The sequence below is a fragment of the Mirounga angustirostris genome, unplaced genomic scaffold (genome assembly GCF_029215605.1).
Source record: "Mirounga angustirostris isolate CCGP_5_RB_7025 unplaced genomic scaffold, mMirAng1.0.hap1 SCAF_10, whole genome shotgun sequence".
Lineage (NCBI taxonomy): Eukaryota > Metazoa > Chordata > Mammalia > Carnivora > Phocidae > Mirounga > Mirounga angustirostris.
The window spans coordinates 78,949,047-78,973,058 of NW_026991718.1; the positions used below are offsets into that span (position 1 = coordinate 78,949,047).

A 24,012-nucleotide genomic window follows, 5' to 3' on the forward strand; every position below is an offset into this window, starting at 1 on the left:
GGCGCTCCCTGACCAGTGCAGCCCTTTTCAGCTGCCTCCCTCCTCCACATGTCCCTCACACACAGGGCCCGCCCAGGGTGTCGTCCTTGCTCCAAAGCTGTCCCCTGTGATCTTAACCACTCTCACTCTTGTAACTCTCATCCGCTTCCTGAGGAGACTGAGCCCATTACATGTCAAGCATCACATGGAGCGGTTTATAATATGTACTCATTCAAGCCTCACAAAAACAGGAAAGTTTAAAAAAATCAAACAACTTATGTAAGGCCATGGCAAGATTTAGACCTGAGATCTGAACCCAAGGCTACCTAATTCTAAAGTGAAAGAACAACTTCATTACATACCTTCAAGTGAACGATGACTGACGGTTCCCAAGTCACATGCCTGTAAGGCTGGACACCTCTGCTTGGATCTCTCCTAAAACTCTCTCTTCCTGCTTATCTAACAAGGCTATCTTATCCATAGCCGGTGGCACTGACGGAGGTGCCCTGAAGATTCCCTTCAAGGGAGGACTTCCTGCCCCAGCCATCAGCAGACAAATGCCTTCAAATGTCAGCTCTTCCAAAGCCTGTCTCAGCTACAGAAACTCTCTTTCCAATGAGCATCCTGCCCTGTCTGTGGACAAGAACTTGTGAATGAAGGCAAATCCTCCTTGCATCTGTAACTCCCAGAGCATCTGGACTCTCATGCTTGTCCACATGAGGTCATTAGAACATGGCCCCCAGAAAACTAGCTGAATTCTTCCTACCCACTTGCAGGTCTCCTCCTGGGCTCTGCCAAAGGTAAGCCAGGCTTTTGTCTACTGCTCTCCCTGGAGGGACTTGCCTTTCCTCACTTACTATGAGCAACCTCTGCTCACCAACAGGTTCAAGAAACTTATATCCTAGAGTTTGTCTGGAGTAATGCTCTTCTTAGTGTTCTGTATCCTTCATGGAAGCAGAACTTCTGGAACTTGTTTTTTCACTCTGCTTTTGCTGATTTTGATGGATCACATTTTAATATATTCAAATGTATTTATCTCTTCTTCCATGCTATGTGCTCTCAGCATCTTGTACAAAAAAAAAATCTTTTCCTTTTCCTAATTATAGTCTCCAATGTTTTCTCTTAAAATTTTTATATGTTGTTTTTCATACTGAGAATGTAAATAACATGTGTTAATTTGTGTATATGGTGCAAGGCAGAGAAAAGATTGTTTTTCTCCATCTGGACTGCCCACTAATTTTCTAAGCACTTTTTAAGTGAGCAGCTTGCCTTTTCTCACAAAATTATATGTAAATATGGGGTCCATAAATGAGCGGATCTGTTCCTTATCTCCATATTCTGTTCCAGTGATCTACTTACCAGGACTCTAAGTTTATTATCAGAGTGTTCTCTCTTCTTACTCAACTGACTTCTTCAAAACTATCACGGTTTTGATCTTTTACTTTTCCATAATAATTCTAAAAATCAGCTTGAACAATTCCATGAAAAACCCCTCTTGGAATGTTGACTGAAACTCCTTTAGATTTATAGACTAATTTGGGTAAAACTGACATTTCTATGACATCAAAGTCTATGCATCCATCCATGGATATGGTATTTCTCTCCATTTATTTAGATCTTCCTGAATATTTTTCAATAAAGCTGTAGATTTTTTTTCCATAAAGGTCCTATACATATCTTTAAAAAGATCTGTTCTGGGGGGCCTGGGTGGCTCAGTCAGTTGAGCGTCTGCCTTCGGCTTGGGTCATGATCCCAGGGTCCTGGGATCGAGCCCCACATCGGGCTCCCTGCTCAGGGGAGAGCCTGCTTCTCCCTCTCAGTCTGCCCGCCTCTCTGCCCACTTGTGCTCTCTCCATCAAATAAATAAATAAAATCTTTAAAAAATAAAAAAAGATCTGTTCCTAGGTATATATGGTGGAAACTAGTGGATAGTCCTACATATCCATTCTCCCTTTCTTCCTGGGCACATGGGTGGGCTACATTTCCCAGCCTCCACTGCAGTAGGTGTGAGCAACAGTGATATGTATCCCTTTTCTTCAGAATCCTTCCAGAGCATATGTGCCTCTTCTACCAGCTACAACTTGCATGTAGTGACCTTATCATAACCATGCAGTAATGACAAAGCCCTAGGGGATAAGGAAGCCAACAGATGGGAAGGACCCAGAGTCTCCAGAGCAGCCATGGAGGGGAGCTGCCTGCCAATTTGATGTACAACGAGGAGAGGTAAAAACTTAAGAGCTGGGTTGTTATAAGACTGAAATTTGTCTGGCTGTGTAGGTGGAGGCTTCAATTTTTTAGCAAATTTTTTAGACCTTAAAAGTTAGACTGGATTTGTTTGCATGATGATGAACTAGAAGAGAATTACAGGCAGAGAGAAGCATGAATATGAACTGTATTTAGAGAAAGGCAAATAATATGGTAGTGGACTAGCAAGTATAATATCTGAAAGAAAGGAGTAGGAGATGAGGCTAGAAAAAAGGCTGGGACCACATCATAGATAGCCTCAGACTTAGACCTTGTTGTGTAATGGGAGCTACCGGAAGTTTTCAACATCATCTTAAATTGTTCTTCGAGAAAAATAACAAGTTATGTATTTATTTAAGACCCTCTGAATGCTGACAGTTCTTACCCTGCGTGCTCAGCAGACAGACACATGCCAAACCGTTTGGTGCCAGTTTCCATGCATCTTCTTATCATAAGCCGATAGCGGGGCTCAAAGACATGAAGTGGACACGGGACCGTGGGGAAGGCCATGGCACACACAAAGATGGGGACATCTCTGGTCAGACTGTTGGGTGAGGGAAAATGTAAACTTAGAAGTAGGAGCAGTTAGAAACAAAAGGGAATATTAGTCACTGTAAAATAGAAAAAGCTAGCCAACCTCAATTTTCTCATTTACAACATAAAACCCTCAGGCCTGTCTCAGTCTTTAGTGGGGAAAGGAAGCCAAGGACCACCTCATGAGAAAGTTCTCAGCTTACCAGGTTTCCTGCCAAGCCGGTCTTATTTAATTTGATGAGACAGAACATGCTGAATTGTATTAACTTACTTGGAAAAAGTTATAGCTTACGACTATGATAAAAAAAAGTTCTAATGACCTTGAGGTCACTATGCTAAGTGAAATCAGTCAGAAAAATGAATACTGCATGACCTCACTTACAAGTGGAATCTTAAAAAAAGAACAAAACCAAGTTCATAGATACAGACAAAAGATTGGTGTTTGCCAGAGGCTGAGGTGGGGTGGGGGATGGGTGAAGGGGGTCAAAGGTACAAGCTTCCAGCTGCAAAATATGTTAAGTCCTGGGGATGTAATGCACAGCATGGTGACTACAGCTAATCATACTGCATTGCATATTTGAAAGTTGATAACAGAATGGGTCTTAAAAGTTCTCACCACAAGAAAAAAAATTTGCTAACTATGTATAGTGATGGACGTTAAGACTTATTGTGGTGGTCATTTTGCAATATATATAAATATTAAAGCATTATGTTATGTACCTGAAATTCATACAGTGCTATGCATCAATTTTACCTCAATAAAAATAAATAAGAAGAAGAGAAAAAAGTTCTGATAAAAGCAAAAACTACACAGTAGTCAAAGGTAATGAGTTCTGAATAAAAAAGAGTGGAAGAATTATAAGACCTCAATAGTTAAAGTTTGCTACAACACACAACTCTAATCACTCTATTTATTTATTTATTTTTATTCTTATGTTAATCCCCATACATTACATCATTAGTTTTAGATGAAGTGTTCCATGATTCATTGTTTGTGCATAACAACTCTAATCACTTTAAAAGATAAATACACCTGTCAAGACTATTTCAAGGGGTAAACCTGTTTTCCCTCCTGTTTCTATATACTGTGCCTTTTCAATTCTGAAAAATTCAGTACCACTTACTTAGATACAAAAAGCAACTACATAATTTTGTGAAGACACAATTTTTTTTTAAAGTGGGCTCCATATCCAGGATGGGGTCCAACATGGGGCTCGAACTCATGACCCCGAGATCGAGACCTGAGCTGAGATCAAGAGTCAGACACGTAACTGACTGAGCCACCCAGGGGCCCCATGAGGACACACTTTTGAAATATTTCTTATGACCCCTTTCAATCAAATTTCCATAAACTCTTTGCAATTAATTTTTTTTTTCTATTTTTAGGTCTAATTTCTCTGCCAAGGGGGGGATAAAAACCTGAGATAAAGCTATGAATGCAAAGGTTTCCTTCTTTAATCTGAACTCAAAACCAAGTACATACAACATGAGGACTTACTTTGACAGTTCTGTCATTTCTTCATCATAAATTCTCTTCCTATCAGAGAGTTCATCAGATAAATATCGAAATATTAATTCTTCGGCCAAAATAGTTATATTAAAATTTCTGCTTGCCAACAACTGTAACAAAAGGAAATGTTAAATAATACCACATGGTAATTAATTCTAGAGTATAGAGCACTCTGTCCCCAGTAGTAAAGGTCAACAAGGGGGGAGAGGGATAGAGTCTCCGGGAAGACAAAAGGATGGGGATGGAGAGCCGGGAGGTCAGCCAGCCTGGGGTAGGGACAGGGGCAGGGCAGTTCCTCCTATCTGAGAAAAAGGTAGGAGGAGAAGGTGTTCATCACCTGGAGGAAGGATGAGTGAATCCCAGCCTTGCTGGCTTCTGCATTCTCAATCATGTATCACAATGTTAGGGAAGGGAGAGGAAGTGAGTAGGATATGTTGCAAAAGAAGAGAAATGGGAAATAATCACCCGAGAAAGTGGAAAATTGAAGCTACTAGAGAAGCATAGTAAGAATGACTACTAACGTTTTGAGTCTAAGATTTAAGACTGTGAATTTAAACTGAAACCAATCTTCCCAATTTTGTGGCTTTTTCTCTAGCTTTGCTTTGTTACTTAAATGGACATGTGCGAAAGGCAGAGTTGACTTTATTTGGATTGGGAAAGGGACTGAGGGACCAAGGAATCAGAGCTGGATGTAAAGGGAAATAGGTGGAAACTGAATTAAAATGTGCCAGGATCCCGGTGGCTGGAAGGGTCAAATGTAGCTGAAGATCTATATTACTCTGTGTGTGTGTGTGCACCACTTTTATCTTAGGCATATGAATTTGCAAATAATAGCTCTTTTCCCTAACGTCCTAATATATATCAGGTACCAATTACAGGTGTTTCATATAAATGAAGTTAGGCCTTGAAATAGCCCTATCCCAGAAGTATCATCTACAATGTACTAATAAAGAAGAGGGGTCTCAGAGGGCCACAGTGGCACCAGGACCGTGGGACTGGTAGGTCTCAATGTGAAGGTGTTGCTTTGTTAACATGCTGCATTTCTGGGTTTGTGCTACAGATTTCTAACAGTTACATCTGGGCAAGTCCTAGACATACTGCCATGTCTCCCTTTAGCTTGTGTGAAACAAGCTACGTGTATTGCTGTCACTAAGAACTAGGAGTTCAGCCTCGGGGACACAACTGTGTTTGAGGCCCTCGGTAACAGAATAACCAGCAGAAACAAGTTTAACTTAATTCACAGTAAGTATTATTAATGACATCCATATTTTATACTGTTAGTTTATGGCACCATTTACTGAAGAGTAATATAATTTGCTTTACTTGGCATTACGTTACCCAAGACTTCTGTGCATACCTAGATAGTTGATGATTCGTGTTTATAATAATGTATGTGAGAAAGTCTAAGCTCATGAAGGGGTTTCTGCATCAAAGAAAGAGAGAGGAATGATTTTTAATTTTAGTTGGTTTCGTTATATTCCAAATTCTGCAGCACTGGCAATCTATGCAGAATTTGCACTTAACCATTCACTCGTTCATTCAATCATTCATTCAGAATGGATTTCCTGAACCTCTACTGTGTGTTCTGGCCCCTGGAGACAGAGTGAAAACAAGACAGAAGTCCTCTCTGTCCCTAAGGAGCTTATATTACAGTGCCAACCTCAACGCACTAATCACACAGCCCCCACCAGAGAGCACTGAACATGGAAGTGAACAAAGGGTCTGTGTTACACACAGTAGTCATAAAGACATGCATTTTACTGTCTGAGAATCAACAAGCCACCTCCAGGCCCACCAGCCCAGACAAGCATGGGTACGACAAGGTAACAGGCCAGATGCTCTGCCGCCGTTAGCAAGAAGAGAGAGCAAACACAGTGCAATGGACCTGCCGAGGAACTGCCAGAGGAAACTGCTACTCAGAAAGCACTGTCATCTATGACACATGGCACATAGTACAATGAATCATATTCATGATGAGAGCCCTGATTAACTTAGAGAGTTCCAGCATGTATGCAATTTAAAAAAGCAAGTATATACATAGAATGATTTAGAAAGGTCTCAATTATAACTTATTTTAACAAACTTTGGCAGTGAACTATGTTACAATTATTCAAAAATTCACATAAGTATAATATCTCCTTTACCATATCAAATTCAAAAATAAATTTTACTGGACATTTGTTTTTAAAAAACCGCTTTAGCCTAGGGCACCTAGGTGGCTCAGTCCCTTAAGCGTCTGACTCTGATTTCGGCTCGGGTCATGATCTCAGGGTCTTGAGATCAAGCTCCGCATCAGACTCCGCGCTCAGCGGGGAGTCTGCTTGAGATTCTCTCTCTCCCTCTCTCCTTATGCCCTCCTTCCCCAGCTTACACCCGCACATGCACACACTCTCTTTCTCTCTAAAAATAGACAAATCTTTAAAAAACCACTTTGTCCCACTTAAAATGCATTAAGTGAGTTTAATCTCTAGTAGTAATTAAGGCAAATATAATTAGTATCATTTTATGGATTAAAAACCCCCTCCCCCCCACAAGAGGTTAAATAACTTGCTTCGTGGAAGGTTAGTGGCACCAGGGCCCAATAGAGTTGATACATATTCACAATTTGAAAAGTTGATCAGAAGAGCTTTAAAAGCTTTTAAGTGTTGTTCATTGTATTTACCATACCTAAGGATGGATTTAACAGTTTATTTTTGAGTTAGACATAACTAAATAGCTTCCCTCCATGGAATCTTAAGTACTACTGGCTTTGATTACAGACAAAAGACACAACTGACAGCACACCAAAGGGATTTCCTGGTAGTCAGAACTGATCAAGTCTTCGATCCCATGCAAAACTGAGTACTGCAATATGACTTCACCTTGAGATGAGGTAAAGGAAAGAATCCTTGGCACGTTATTAAGTGCGCCATAATGTTATCTCAACCCTTTAGGATTAACATATGGCGAGGACTCAGTAATATTATCTCAACTATTTATAACTAACACATTGTAAGAGCTCCAATTATGTTACCTGTTTTCAGTATATCTCAACTATAATTCATGCCTGAAAATTTCCCTGACATTTAATTGTTTCTGCATCTAAACTTCCTTTGTGTACTTTTTGAGAAATCAGATAGGAAAAAGACCTATCTTTGACTGGAGAAATCCAACTTTCTTTAGTAAATGGGTAGTGGAAGCAAAGCCAACCCCAGAAATGAGCATCTACTGAGGGATGAGAGGAGTGGCTGAACGGTCCTGTTGTTTCAGAAGAAATACTTACTTCTGAGAGTTTTTCTTTACACAGTGGACAATGTGGGGCATGGTCGAGGCAGCGTTCAAGGCATTTCAGGCAAAACGTATGTCCACATGGTGTAGTGACAGGCTCAAAGAGCAACCTGGAAAATATACCTGAGTTTTTAGCCAAAAATGTCCAGAAGAGATTTTTAATAATCTATTTATTTTCTAAGAATTCCTTAAGATAATTCCCTTACAGCTGTAGAAATTACAGATATCCATTTCCATTGAGATTTTCCTTATCAAATTTTTTGAAAATAAATCACTTATTACTAAGGTATACGTAATTTCTCTGAAAATAAAAAGCCCATTATGTTTAGGATATCCAATTCAGAAAGGATGAGGTTTTCAAACAGTTGCACAGGTTCTCTGTCATCCTACCTCATGCAAAGGGCACACTCAAAGTCAGTTACATCTATGGAGAGCTCTGGACTTTCTCCTATGTTAGAGGTCATGTTCCTTTGAGGTGAGGAATCTGCCTCTGAAAAAGTTTAAAATGCTATAATTAACATTGCTCATCTGGACAAGAGCATGCAGCATCTGCATTTCCTCTGGCTAAAATGTGTTACACCAATATAACAAATCATGCTGGGCAGGAATAGTTCCTATCAGATTAAGCATATATAACAATAATCTATCTGGACAGTGAGCATGAATAAAAGTTAAAGTTATAACTAAATTTTCCCTATTCCTGACTATGAAGTTTTTGTAGGATTAACAATTTTAAACTGTTCTATAATCATAAAGCTGATATATTCCTTTCATTATTAATTTTAAACTATCCGTATAAAATTTTTTTTAAATATATTGAATATTAGCTAACATTCTATCACTCTGGAGTCATACAACTCCATGACAAAATAACTTACTGACCTTTCTTGGGAATTTTCCCAGGGCCATTCAGGTCATGCACATCCTCCAAATCATTTGGAAATTGTCTCTTTAAACTGGTGCTGGGTGCTACTGGAAGGATACTCTCCAACACTTCTTTATCCTCTTCAAAGTGCAGACCCAGTGTAAAATACAAAACTGAAGAATTGGTATTTCTAAACACATCAGATTTCTCAGATGGATTCTGGTTAAGTAGGAAAAAAGAACCCTGAATATTAAAGAAATCATAGCATAAGAGAAAACAATATTCATGTAGTAGCTTTTCTTAGAAATCTCTGGAAAAAAGAGGGCTTATGCTCTTCCTTCATGATTGGTTTCATCTATTAACTTCCAAGACGAGCTTTACACTTCCCATGGTAAAATACAGAATAATTCTTTTTGAGACAGATCAACTGAACATCAGTCTTCATATATGCAAACCAACCCTCTGTTTTCTTTTGTCCAAGCCAAAATAAATTCGAGTCTCCTGATGCCTGGGGTTCTCAATGTGTGATGTCCTGAACGTATCTACATGTTTCTTTCAATCATTTTCATTACTTCCACCAGCTTCCTTTAAAACTTAAAAACTTAAAAACTTTCAGGTTGAGGAGCTAGAACCGGTCTTGAGAAGTACTTCCAACTAACATAACGCCACAGTCTGAATAACTTATAAGTGTTCAAAATTAAGGCATTACATAAAGCTTAATCAAGATAATCCTGACAAACACATGCACTTCATACCTTAGAACACCCTGCACTACCACCTTCTTCCAGAGGCTGGGTATTTACATGGCTGGCACACTGAGCCTTTAGCCTGCTGTTCAATATTCTGCTTTGGATGGAAGATGTCAAATTCTGAGGCACATTTTCTGAAGCTGGAAAAAACACCTCGCACATTACCTATAAAATTTCCAAGAAGAAAAAAACAATTTTAAAACACTTTTGAAGAATACATAATATGTCTTAAAGATCCAAAGGAAACTCTAAGGCCAAATAGGCCTAACACATTGAAAAGAATATTTACCATATTCCAACTGTCACTATTTCAAAACTCAAGTTTCTAGAACCATAATCAATGCTTTAGGCAGTTTAGCTACCAGTCCCTTTCCAGCTTAGTCTTACCAATTATAAAATATGAGTATTACCAGTTCTTTCTGTCTGGTCCTTACATATCTGCTACAGAAAGTCATCCTTAAAAGTCTCATGGTTAAGAGAGAAAAGTGGGGTGTAGAGGTTGTGGGGATCCTAAATTAAATCCAAGTTGTGATCACCCACAACTGAGATATTTCTAGAGGAACTGCTCAACTTACAAGAGAACCAGAAGAGCCGCCTAGTAAAGAACTTCAAAGGAAGCTCGGGTGAAGAGCCATAATTCTAGTTCAAGAGCCATGGACTAGCCTCTGGTGGTGGTGGGAAGTGACTGCCAGTCACTTGATGGTCCTGCCAAACCTCATGGACTCAGCTGAATCCAAAGGCTTAAGAGAGGTATAAAGGAGTGACCGAAACCCAATAAAGAACCTGCCACTGTTCTTCATGTGACAGATCAGTGCACCAGTACCCATGAGCCCTGTATCAAGAAGGAACAGCACTCAGCAGGGACATCAGTGTCCTCAGCACTGGCTCTGGGGGGCTCCAGTAAAGCAGCAGAAGGCTGCCTGGGAGATTACATTTCACGAGCATCAACAGGCTGGCAGTGTTGGGGCACTGAGATAGAAGACATCTACCCCTCACAGAATGCTACAGGGAAAAACATCATATCTGAAATAGCACCAGACAGACAAGGAGCATCCCAAACATCACCAGGCCTAGATTCTGGCCCTGGGACCTTTGTAAATCCGCTTAAGTTTGAGCTCAGGCTGAATTTCTTAAGCTGTTGTAAAGAGCAGTTGAGATACGTTTTAAGATTCTTGTCAAATTTGCAGGTGGGACAAAGCAGGCAGGGATAGAAGAGCCGATGTTAAGATTGAGTATTATTCTGACAAGTTGAAACAACGGCCAAAACCCAGAAGTGATAATTTGACAGCATTAACAAAGACCAATCCACTGCACAATACAAGGATCAAAAGTATTGCTAGAAAGTTCTCACTGAAAACAAAAAAAGATCTAGGTGTTTGGGCTAACCCAGGTTCTAATAGGAGCCAACAGTGTGACGGTATTAGGCTAAAAATAAACAAACACGCTTCATGATATGAACACAAGGGAAGGTAAAAGTTCCCCTCGTGTGGCTGTCAGATGTGGATGCTGAGGTACACTAGAATGCATCCAGAGGAGGAAACCTTACAACCTTGTTCCATGAGAAAAGGATGTTCAGTCCAAAGAAAGACTTAGGGCAAAGATAACAGCCAATCTCAAATATCTAAGGTGGTTTAAAATGGAGGAGGAAGAACAGATTCATTCCCTCTTGCTCCAGAAAATAAAACTAGCCTGTAAAGTGGAAATTGCAAGGTAAATGTATGAAAGAAGTCAGCAATGAATAGTGCTAAAATAGGGAAACACTGACATAAAAACAAGAACTCGTGGTCACTGGAAGTGCTAAGACTAACTATTGTACAGGCTCTTATATATGGGATGGGTTCCCACAGTAAATGTGACTCAATGACCTCTAATAAGACTGGGTTAAAGACCTGCATCATGCTGGTGAAGCTTTGCTGGCAATTTCAAGTCAACCTTTCCAGCTGAACTGCTATATTTTGTATATTATCACAATGTCTTTTATAGGTCTCCTATACAAACTATAATGCTTGAAATTACAACTCTAAGAAAACTCACTTTGCCTCCACTAATCTCACACATTGACCCTGCCTCCTTAGCCCATGTCATTATCCCAGCAGAACGGAGCTGTGCAAAGCTGTCTCATGAAACATTGTGCTTTATCCCTGGATGAAAGATATCAAACGTGTGAAACTCATGATCATTCCTGTGTGCTTTTAATCACATTGTCATGAATATTCAGAACTATATTATTTGTTTATTTGACATGCAGGAATTACTCAGCATGGACATAAAGGCTATATAAATGAGACTTAAGAAAGAATTCGTTTAAAGAAAATCACACCTTCTGTGCTTCTTTCTTCACTGAGTTACATTCAGGATTTAAAGCAAGGCAGTAGAGAAACTCCTTTAACACTTCTTTACTTCTTCCCAATCCAGAAAGAGCCTGAGCCTTCATATGATGCCCCTGGATTCATCAAAAGACAAGACACACATTTTTAAAAAGTGTGATTATATACTTGCATACAAAGGGCCCCGAAAAAAACTCATTAGGACTACTGAATTTTCATATCAGCTAGAATAAACAAAAACCCCCCAAGGATGGCTCTAGCTCTACTACCTTGGAACCTGAGGAAATCCGAATATCTCATAAACACAATCTATAAGCAGAACACAGGAGTCACCAGACTAGGAATTTAAGCCCAAGGCAGTTTTAAGGGCCATGCTAAGTAAGAGAAGTGACTATCTACCAATTTTAAATACACTCAGTCATCACAGATCACAACCATGTTCCTGTCTTCAAAGAACATAGTCTTGTGAGAGAAGACCGACATGACAAGAAATACCTATAACACAAAGCATAACATACAAATTACTAAAACAGAAATAAAGTGCAATATGGGATCAGTATTATCCACCAGAATTTTTTTTTTTTTGGGTGAATGCAGTATTTTCTCAAATCATTGTAAACATTATAATTTGTTTTATCAATTCATGTATTACATTTCCATTTGGGTCAGTCCTGATCATGCATTTTAGTCTTTTTCTTCTTTATTTTATTGAATTTTTTCTTGTTAATCCCTGTTTCTTCATTCATATATATATTTTTTAAGATTTTATTTATTTATTTGACAGAGAGAGACACAGCGAGAGAGGGAACACAAGCAGGGGGAATGGGAGAGGGAGAAGCAGGCTTCTCGCTGAGCAGGGAGCCCGATGCGGGGCTCGATCCCAGGACCCTGGGATCATGACCTGAGCCAAAGGCAGATGCTTAAGCATCTGGGCCACGCAGGCACCCCTTCATTCATATTTTTAAAAGATGTACTGTTTCCAACTGGTTTTGTCTCATGTTGAGCCAGACCTTGACTTCATAGACTTCATTGCTGAATGGAAGACTTTTTGGATCCTTCATCTACATGAGGGAGATCTATTTGAGAGGTTTTATTTTCAGGTGTGTGGTAGGGAAGCCAGGCCTTAGGCAGGGAGCCCCATGCATCAGGATTTAGAGGGGCTTACTTAGGGCGGGGTGGAGGGGGGAACCTGCTGCATGCATTGGCAGCCACACTTGCCCCAAGCAGTTTGTCCAAATTCTTTGCAGGAGGTGGAGGCGGGGCATTATGATTTTTTTTTTTTTTTTTTTGCCCCACTACTGTTCTGCATGGCGGAGTGAACTGGCATGTCAAGCAAACATCCTTTCTTATTCCTTTCCCAAGAGCTTAAATTGAATCTTCTCTGGAGTTTGCATTAGGACATGAGCTCAGCTCCCATTTGAACTATAATGTTCTCTGCTTTTTCATCCATTCACCTGCATTCCAAAAATTTGCTGAGCTTTCTCATCTCATAAATATTCCCTATTCTCTTCCGTGATGGACTTATGGAGGTATAATTTATATATAATAAAATGCCACCAACTTTAAAGGTACAATATAGGACTTTTGACAAATATATACAGTGTGTAAGTACAACCACAATCATGACGTAGCACATTTCCATCACCCCAGAAAGTTCTCACATGCCCTTCAAAGTCAATCCTAACCTCTCTCCAAGTCCAGGAACCACTGATCTGTCACTAGAGTTTTGCCTTTTTGGGAATTTCATATAAATGAAATCACACATGTATTTCATTGATCATTTCTGTTGTCTCTCTAGTCTCTATTTTGTTTCTGCTCTAATTTTTATTCCTTTTGCTAAATTTGGACTTTTTTTTTCCTAGTTACTTGAGGAATAAGATTAAGTTGTTTGAGATCTTTATTTTATTAATGTAGGTGTAAACCTCCCTATTAGAACTATTTCTGCTGCATCTGATAAGTTTTGGTATGTGTGTTTCCATTTCCCTTTGTCTCAAGATTTTTTTATTTCTCCTTTGATTTCTTCTTTGACTCATTGGTTGTTTGGAAGTCTGTTGTTTCATTTCCACATATTTGTGATTTTTCCAGCTTTCTTTCTGTTACTATTTCTAGTTTTCGTGCCATTGTGTCTGGAAAAGATACTTGATAAGATTTCAATCTTCTTAAATTCGTTAAGACTTGTTTGGTGACCTAACATATGATCCATCCTGGAGAATGTTCTGTTTGCTCTTGAAACAATATATATTTTGCTGCTCTTGGGTGGAATATTCTGTATGTATCTATCAGATCCATTTGGCCTGAAATATAGTCCAAGTCCATTATTTCCTTGCTGGTTTTCTGTCTGGACAATGTGGATTCGAGGGGGAAAGATTTTCATCTCAAGTTGGCTGCAAGGGCACCAGCTGGCTAGGGTGCGGTAGCATAGTGTCCATGCAGATCTGGCAACTGCGTCCAACACTGGCAAAGGCTGTGGGAATCCTTAGCAGCCGAGACTGTGGGCCTCCTGCTGGTGCCTGTGACAGCAGTGACGGCTAGGGCTGTTGGGGGGAAAGCCTGCTGGGATCCTCCTGTTGTACTTTGTCCATGGGTGTTGGCGACAGTCCTGGTGTGCTGGCATTCACAGCAGCAGAGAAGCTGGGGTCACAGGCTCAGTGACAGGTAGAACTACCTCAGCCCATGGTCTGGGACACAGACTCACTTGCTGTGACAATAGTATCTGAGAGGTAAGAGTGTGTGCAGATCACCCATGGAACCGGGATCGGGGTCTCTGGAGCTCCTTGCTGTGACATGAGTTTAGGGGGATAATGGGGAGGGGGAGAGATGCATCAACAGATAGCCCAGGGATAACAAGGCACAGAGGTACCCCAATTCAGGACCAAGGGGGTGGGATACACAGCAATGGCAGCATGACCCAGTGGTAGCAGGTCAAAGCTGTCACTTGGGACCCAGGATGAAGGGCACAGAGCAGCAGACGCTCAGGTTTGAAACGATGGGTCAGCGTCAGGGCTTCAGACTGAGGGAGGGGGTGACAACACAGAGGCAGCTCTGCTTCCTGTAGATGGTGAGGCCCTGTGGCATTCCAGTCCTGGAGAACAGGGCACAGCAGTAACTTGGGCCCCAGTGGTCAGATGTCACCACAGCAACAGCATCAGCCCTGGGAAGGAGACCCTGAGGCAGGATTCTGGGCACTTCTATCAGCGGGGTTCAGCATTGGTTAAGAGTATTGGGGTCCTCAGTAGCAAAGGCTGCAGAAGCTCATGGCAATGACAAGGACTCCAAGAGTCCTCCGGTTCTCTTTACCTCATGGGGTGAAATCCTTCTGAGGGGACACTTCTCAGTGTTGAGCTGCTCTGGACTGGGGATTGGAGTGATACAGGTAAAATACTTCCTACACTTTTCTTTGTGGCCACCCTTAGTTTTGGGGCTCTACAGGGTTTCTACTCCTGCTTTACTGCAGTCCAGAGCTTTCCCAGAGGTGTTTTCATTGGTTTATAGTTGTTTATTTATTGCTTTTGTTGATTTTGTGGGGGAAATGAGTGTTGGGACCCCCTAGGCTGCCATCTTGCTGATAACTTCTGTTTACATATTGATGGACCTATGGGTTATTTTCAGTCTTTGACTATTATGAATTAAGCTGTTATAAATATTATATTAACATCTTTTTACTTCTCTCGGGAAAATAACTAAGAGCACGATTGTTAGGTCACATAGGAAGTGTATGTTTAACTTTAAAGAAACTTCTGAACTGTCTTCCATTGTGGCTCTGTACTGTTTTGCATTCCCACCGCATTGTGTAAGGGTTTCAGTTGTTGGACATCCTCGTCCACGCTTAGTATGGTCATTCTTTTAAGTTTAAGCCATTTTAGTGGGTATATAGTGGTATCTCCTTGAGGTTTTAATTTGCATTTTCCTAATGACTAATGATGTGGAGCCTCTTTTGATGTGTTCAGTTGATATTCCTATGTCTTCTTTTTTTTTTTTTAAAGATTGTTTTTATTTATTTATTTGACAGAGAGATAGACAGAAGAGCACAAGCAGAGGGAGTGGCAGAGGGAGAGGGAGAAGCAGGCTTTGCACTGAGCAGGGAACCCGATGCGGGACTCGATCCCAGGACCCTGAGATCATGACCTGAGCCAAAGGCAGATGCTTAACCATCTGAGCCACCCAGGCGCCCTCCTATGTCTTCTTTAGTGAAGTATCTGTCCTTGCCCATTACTTAACTGGGTTATTTACATTATGATTGAGTTGGTAAGTGTTCTTTATATATGCTGTATACAGATGTATGGCGTACCAGATATATGTCTTGCAAATATTTTCTCCCATTCTGTTTGCTGTTTTGTTTTTGTAGCATTATCTTTTGAAGAACAGAGTTTTCAGTTTTGATGAAGACCAATTTACTTTTTCTTTTACAATTTGTCCTGTGTCCTGGATAAGAAATCTTTGCTTTACAAAAAGTGTCAGAGATTTTTATATTTTGTTTCAGATATGCTTTAGTTATAGACTATATGTTTAAGTCGATGCTCCATTTTGAATTAATTTTAATATATGATGTAAGGAAAGGGTTGAGGTTCATTTTTTTTTTTTGCAAATAGATACCCAATTTTCTCCTACTAAAAAATGAGAAAGTTATTCTTTTCCTATAGAGTTATCTTTGCACTATTGTAAAAAACTAATTCACCACTTATGTGTAGGTCTATTTCTTTACTGTCTTCTGTTTTAGTAATCTACACAGTTCTCAATACCGTAGCTTTATAGTAAGTCTTGGTATCAGGTAGTGTATTCCCTGCAACTCCATTCTTATTTTTTAAAATTGTTTTGGCTCTTCTGTCCCTTGTATTTCCATAAATGTGTGTGTGTGTATACATATATACACATACGTATATGTATATTTTAAAGCCAATTTCCCAAATTCTGCAAAGAAGAATACCAGAATTTTAATTGGAACTGTTGTTTTTTGGGGAATCTGTCATCTTACTAACATTGAGTATTCTGAACCTGGTACGCATTTATACTTATTTAAGTGATACTTCATTTCTCTCAGCAATGTTTTGTAGTTTTCAGTATATAGATTTTGTAGGTACTTTGTTAACTTTATCCCTAAGTATGTCATGTTTTTTTAAACTATTGTAATAGTATTATTTTTAAATTTTCATTTTTATAATTGTTTCTTGTTGCTTAGTAGAATATGATTGGTTTCATTTTTGCATACCACCTTGTATCCTGCAAGCTTTTTGTAAATTTCTTGAGATTTCCTCACAATTATGTCAACTGTGAATAGACAGTATTGCATTTTCCTTTCCATTCATTATGTATGCCTTTTATTTCTTTTCTTTTTTGTTTTTGGTTTTGTTTTACCATTTTGGCTAGTACCTCCAGTATCTTATTGTGGTAAAAGCAAACACCTTTTATTTTTCTTGGTCTTAGCAGAAAGGCACTCCATTTCCTACCATTAAGAATGATGTTTGCGGGTGCCTGGGTGGCTCAGTTGGTTAAGTGACTGCCTTCGGCTCAGATCATGATCCTGGAGTGCTGGGATCGAGTCCCACGTCAGGCTCCCTGCTCAGCAGGGAGTCTGCCTCTCTCTCTGATCCTCCCCCCTCTCATGCTCTCTATCTCATTCTCTCTCTCAAATAAATAAATAAATAAATAGATAGATAAATAAATAAATAAATAAATAAATATGATGTTTGCTATAAGGGTTTTCACAGATAGTGGTTATCAGATTGAGGAAATCCCCTGCTATTTCTAGTTCATACAAAGTTTTTAACATGAAGGGCATTCAATTTTATCAAGTGCTTTACCTTCATTTATTGCATTTTTTCAGTCTGTCAATACAAATTGATTTTCAAATGAGATGATGACAGGTATCAGTGTGAAGTTTGTTTGTTTTTTTAATGTTTTTGCCTGGTTTTGTTATCACAATAATGCTGTTCTCATAAAATAAGTGTTCCCCCTTTTCTGTTTTCCAGAAGAATGTTTGAAGGATTTGCATTATTTCTTCCTTAAATGTGTGATAGAATTCATCAGTAATTCCATCTGGTCCTGATATTTTGGAGGGGAGGGTGGTTAACTACAACTTCAATTTCCCTAAAGAAAGATAAGGCTATTGAGGTTCTCTATTTCTTCTTGAATGAACATTGGTAGTTTGTATCTTTCAAGGAGTTTGTTAACTTCTAGGTTGTTGAATGTATTGGTATAAATTTGTTCATAAAATTGTTCCTTTTTTATCCTTTTAATGTCTGTAGGATCTATAGTGATATCTCCTCTTTCATTCCTGATATTAGTAATCTGTATCTTTTCTCTTTTTTCCTGATTAGTCTTGTGAGGTATATAAATTTCACTGATCTTTTCAAAACAGGTTTTATTTCATTGACTTTTCTTTATTGTTTTTCTGTTTTCTATGTATTGACTCCTATCTCTTATTTCTTTCTTTCTACTTACTTTTATTTTAATTTGCTCTTCTTTTCTTAGTTTTTTAAGGAGGAAGCAGATCACTCTTTTGAGACCTTCTTTAATAATTTACTAATGTTATAAATTTCCCTCAAAGAATGGTTTTAGCTGTATATGATGAATTAGATGTAATGGGCTTTTATTATCAGTGATTTCAAAATAGTTCCTAGTTTCCTTTGTGATTTCTCCTTGGTTCCATGGATTTTTAGAGGTAATCTAATTAAATAACAAGTTTAAGGATTTCCTGGATGTTTTATTATCATCAATTACTCTTTTCATTCTATTGTCAGAGAGCATACTCTTCAAGATTTCAATAATTTGAAATCTATTGAGACTTATTTTACCAGCATAGGATTCTATGAGCATTAAAAAGCACAGGTATGCTTACCCATTTGAATAAGATCAAACTTATCACATGCCTATTTATATTTCTGCATATGGGCAAATATTTTGTTAGCACTGACTTGTCTCCATTTGCACCAAAAGTTGTGAATCAGTATCAGCCATGACGGATGGCTTGAAAGGATAGTTTGCCTGGATAAAACACACTGGTATAGTAGTCCGCAACTGAAAACTCGAAGTTGGTTCTACAAGTGCTTCCGTATCATCTCAGCCACAGTTGGACAACTTCATCCTTCCCTCAGTCCTTTCAACTTACTTTCCAATGTCGCTTCTGCTATAATCCTTCAGTTATAACATTAACCTGGAAACAAATTTCCATCCTTCATTACCTTAAGTTGATTTATCAGGGTATACTTCCACTAAAGCTGTTCTTCACTAGGCATTTATCAAGAATTGAGGTCCATAGATTTGCAATAAACCCTAAAGACATAACCTAAATCCCAAAAGCTAATAATTCATTTGCTGGCTCTCTTATAGTTAAAATTCTCAACGTAACTTTGTAGTAACTAAGTCTGTCTTTCATCAAAGACACACTGCCAAGTTTTTACCTCAAAAAATCAATACTGTGGAGAAGAAACTAGCCTCATAGGGCAATACAGAAACTAGCCTCATAGGGCAATACAGCCTCATAGGGCAATACAATTTCTGTCAGTCAGAAATAATAAACTTATAATTCATAACAATTAAGGCTCAATCATTACTGACAGAAATTACTTTAGAAGAGTAATAGATCAAGGGATAGGAGAAAAGTCATCAGAAAAAGGAGGAGAAAATATTTTTAGTGAAGCAAGCAAGCAAAAACAGATTTCTGGGCTTGGTCCAACAAACATTTGTTTCCCATCCTTAGGCTCATCCCCAATTCCAATTTAACACTTAATCTAAGCCGAAAACATTTTTTTTTTTAAAAGAATGGAAGGTTGGGTAGAAGGAAGGAAAGAAGTCCATCTTTTCTATTAACATGGGTTAATGCCTCTTCAGTGTTTCTAAAACAAAAAATGATAAACAGGGGGGCACCTGGGTGGCTCAGTCATTAAGCATCTGCCTTCAGCTCAGGTCATGATCCCAGGGTCCTGGGATCGAGCCCCGCATCAGGTTCCCTGCTCAGCGGGAAGCCTGCTTCTCCCTCTCCCATTCCCCCTGCTTGTGTTCCCTCTCTCGCTGTGTCTCTCTCTGTCAAATAAATAAATAAAATCTTAAAAAAAAAAAAAAGATAAACAGTAATATAGAGGGACAAAATATTTTTACTTACTAGCTAATAGAGCATGTGATCCATGTTAATTTCATTACAAGTTCCTTTTTTTTTAACCTGATTTTATATATATATTTTTTTATTCTTATGTTAATCCCCATACATTACATCATTCGTTCTAGATGAAGTGTTCCATGATTCATTGTTTCATTACAAGTTCCTTAAAACTTTAAAATCTCTTTTGGGTTTTAAAATCCAGAGATTCATGAAAAAAGCTACAACTTTTATTGTTTGGCTTCTTAATCTTCAGTGACAACTTAAGCTATCATTATTATTTTAACAAAGCTTATTTTGCGTCATCACAGAAAGAAATATTAGACCTTTCCAACACAGACTAAAATTATTCCAAAATACATACAAAACATTTATCCTTTCACTAACAACATTTGTATGTTCCATGCATATTAGGGCCCAATTGTTAATCATTATTATACGGTCTTACTAACATGTAATTTTAAACATTTCCCTTTACTCACAAATTATACAATTTTATCATTGTGTTTATATATTTATTTGTTTATTAAAAAGGCATATTATTCAGCTAAATATCTCCTAAAAGTAATCTAAATTAGTGTTTCTTAACTAAATCCCGTTGGGAGACTTTTTGGTCTTTTAAACTGAGTTGGCTTATTATGAAGTGGATTGCTACATTTAGACTACTATCATGAGGGAAATGTACACTGTGTATAGGTACCTAATCACAATCATTTTCGTTTATTCTTAAGAAAATTCCATAAACTTACATTTATTTTCTCCAAAGCCAACTAATACCTTAGTCAAATACCTTAGTCAAGAGAGGTTCATTCTGACAAACGGCATTGGCATCCTGTAGAGCCTGCTCGTAGTTCTTCATGGTTAAATGTAACTCTGCTCGCAGCAGCAATAACGAATTATCTCTAGGAGCTGAAAGACATGGGCAATAGAAAAAAATTAAAATGACTATATTTAAAAATAAATCTTTAAGTCACTAAAAATATTAAATTGGAAAATAAACATAAAGGCAAAATAAATACTTACTCCCTCAAATCATATGTGGTTTAATAGCTTGAGAAGTTTATTTTACATAGCTTCTCTCAGGAAAACAGAAAGAGTATTAACATGACTTCAAAACGCACCAAGAAAAACAGACTGCCAAATACACACTAGGCACAACATTATCTGCAATAATAATGAGTAAATGCTGAATCATCTTAATGCTATAACTAGGTATTAAAAATGAAAAGATTTAAAATAACTTTCTTGAGGGGTGCCTGGGTGGCTCAGTGCGTTAAGCATCTGCCTTCGGCTCAGGTGATGATCTCAGGGTCCTGGAATCGAGTCCCGCATCGGGCTCCTTGCTCAGTGGGGAGCCTGCTTCTCCCTCTCCCTCTGCCTGCCAATCCCCCTGCTTGTGCTCTCTCTCTGTCAAGTAAATAAATAAAATCTTTAAAAAATAAATAAAATAACTTTCTTGAAAGTATACAAGGAAATCCATACTCAAGAAACAAAAGAATCCGTAATTTTTTTCTTATACAACTGCATGGATGTGGACTTATCATCATAAATGTACCTACAGTACGTTCTCTTAAGTGAGAAAGGAAAGGGAAAAAAACTTCCTCAAACAGAAGAGAGCTTGAGAACTGCTCATATGAGACTATGGAGATAAGCTTCACTACACAGAAGCCAAGAGTGACTCTATGAGCTGATATGTAGTATGTGAAGTCCTTGACTTGGCAAGGTACCATGGAAAGGTGACAAAGCCAGAGCTTATGAAAGCAGAACCATCACAGCCATTTTCATCCTGCTGGGGCCTGGTTCACTCTACCTATGTTCATTGCAGGATCTTTGCAATAGAGCTACAGCATGCATTTTAATTGATAAATATTCTCAGTACCTAATGTGTTCTCATTTCTCTACCTAATACCCATTTCCGTTTGCTCCAGAACCTAGACCTTGACTCTTTCTCAAACTAGCCACTTGGTACTTTCCAAATGCCACCACATCTAGTTTATGTAGGTAAGTGGGCAACTGTGCGTAATAGAACTCATGCAAAAGGATATTACATCAAGACATGGGGGGGCTACTTATGACTCTGTTATTGCTACATATGTGTAATAGAGAAAAGGTATGACAAGGAAAAAAGGTGGGAAAAGAGCAAAGATATGGCAGAAATGGAGAATCTAACAATAAAAGTTGAATCTTTTATTTTTTTTATTTTTATTTTTTTTAAGATTTTATTTATTTGACAGAGAGAGACACAGCCAGAGAGGGAACACAAGCAGGGGGAGCAGGAGAGGGAGAAGCAAGCTTCCTGCGGAGCAAGGAGCCCGATGTGGGCCTCGATCCCAGGACCCTGGGATCATGACCTGAGCCGAAGGCAGACACTTAATGACTGAGCCACCCAGGCGCCCAAAAGTTGAATCTTTTAAAATGACATGGACTGGTTAGAGTAAGGATCAACAACTTTTTTCTGCAAAAAACCAAACAGTAAGTATTTTAGGTTTTGTAGACCAGGAAAAAACTTGAGGATATTGTACAGGTACTTATATAACAAGAAAGAAAACAAATTTTCACAAAATTTTTATTGGCAAAATTAAAAAATAACAGTAATAATTTAGTACTTTTTTGTAACACAGGTCTACTAATTAGAAGAATGGAATTCTTTGGGGGAAGGGACATTTTCCTTAAAGTTCAAAGTTAGTTTCCCCTATCATCAAAATAAATTGGAAAATGTTCATGTGCTGATTATGATCTGTAATGAGATTTTATGTTTTTCATCTTGGAATATGAAATACAGATGTCAATCCACAAGCATATGATTTGAAATTGAGCATTTAATTGCTTATAAGTTCTTTATAGAATTCTATTAGATTCTTCTCATATTTGTCTCTGTAGTATGTTATATAGTAAACATAATTACAGATTAGTCATTTGCAACTGAAGACTAAGTAAAAGTTCCTCAAACGCACAATTAAATACATTTTCAAATACAGAAATAACTTTTAGAGATTTTTGGAAATCTCAAAAAAAAATGCTGCTAGAACTATAGTTTGAGCTTGAGAAATACACCTGCTGCAAATATGGGTGAGAATGAAGATCTCCCACCTTGTTCCTACTTTGCCAGAGTTGATTTTCTTGAATCTTCTAAACAACCATATCATGTGAAAACAATCAGCTTTGACTCTGACATGCTAGGTTTTATTCCTTGTGTTTCTTTTCATTTCCACATTGAAGTAACAGTGGTGATAGCAGACATTTGTCTCTTATTTTTGAATTTAAAAAAGGACATGTGGAATGTTTTAACATGAAATATGTTTACTGTAAGCTCCTGACAGAGAATATTTATCAAATTAGTTAAGTTTCTTTCTATTCCTAGTTTTCTAAGAAGGCATTACAACAAGTAGGTGCTGAATTTTATAGCATGCTCTTTCAGCAAGAGAGAGATTACTTGGGAGTTTATCTCCTTAAATCTGTCCTTATAGGGAATTACATTGAACAATTTGTCTAATACTGAAACATCCTCATATTCTTGGGATAAGCTCATCTTGATCTTAAGTCTTACTGTATTGTTGGATTCAGATACTAAGAAATTTAACTAAGATTTTGGCAACTATGTAGATAGGTAAGACTAGCCTATGATTTTTTTCCTAAGCTTAATTGATTGTAGTATCAAAACTACACTAATCTTATAAAACTAAATGAAAAATTTCCCATATCTCTCAATGATCTGAAATAAGATGAAAGTTAATCTTCCTTGAAAGCTTGTTAAAATTTGTTTGACCTTAATGTCTTTTTCAAAAGAAAAAGCCCTGAGTAGCACTTCTATTTTGTTTATGGTTATTGGTCAATGTCAGGCTTTTACTTCTTCTTAGGTCAATTTTGATAATTTATAGTTTCCTTAAAATTGTCCTTTTTATATAGGCTTTAAAATCTGTTATGTTCTTTTATATCTGCAACTGTGCTTCTTCTTCATTCCTGATCCTAATTGTGTTTTGCTTTTTCTTCATCACATTTGCCAAACATTTGTTTCTTTTATTGGTCTTTGTAATGAACCAGCTTCTGACTTCTTAACCAACCTAAGTTTTTTCTGTTTCACTAATGTTTTCTTCATTATCTCTTTGCTTACACTTGTGTTAGCTTAATTGATCTTGACAAAATTTTTGGAGTTAAAAACACTCTTCATTTACATTTATTTTTAATCATTCTTCTCTAATTTAAGCCTCTACTCCTCCCATTCTAAAGGCTACTTTTACTGAAGTCCAAAACAGTCACTTCCCATCCAGACACTGAATGAATCAAATTATTTTCTTTGTTGACTTCCACCATTTGGCAATCCATTTATGAAGCCAGAACTTCATAATTTAATCTTTTAAAACATTTCAGATAAATCACTACACATTTCCTAAGCATTAAGCCTTAAGCTTAATAAAACTGAGAGAATTTATGGAGGAATCACAAAA

At 38.0% G+C, this 24,012-nt stretch overlaps 1 protein-coding gene across 1 annotated transcript in view; it reads right to left on the reverse strand.

Moving 5' to 3' along the window:
* Window positions 1–24,012, reverse strand: part of LONRF2 (LON peptidase N-terminal domain and ring finger 2) — a 54,358-nt gene that overhangs the window by 22,509 nt on the left and 7,837 nt on the right. Inside the window, exons 2-9 of the mRNA XM_045885177.3 lie at window positions 20,358–20,476; window positions 11,469–11,591; window positions 9,155–9,313; window positions 8,417–8,618; window positions 7,925–8,024; window positions 7,530–7,644; window positions 4,256–4,377; window positions 2,609–2,767 (exon numbers count right to left, since the gene is read on the reverse strand). Of these exons, the coding sequence (XP_045741133.1) occupies window positions 2,609–2,767; window positions 4,256–4,377; window positions 7,530–7,644; window positions 7,925–8,024; window positions 8,417–8,618; window positions 9,155–9,313; window positions 11,469–11,591; window positions 20,358–20,476 (1,099 nt within the window). The remainder of the gene's footprint in view (window positions 1–2,608; window positions 2,768–4,255; window positions 4,378–7,529; window positions 7,645–7,924; window positions 8,025–8,416; window positions 8,619–9,154; window positions 9,314–11,468; window positions 11,592–20,357; window positions 20,477–24,012) is intronic.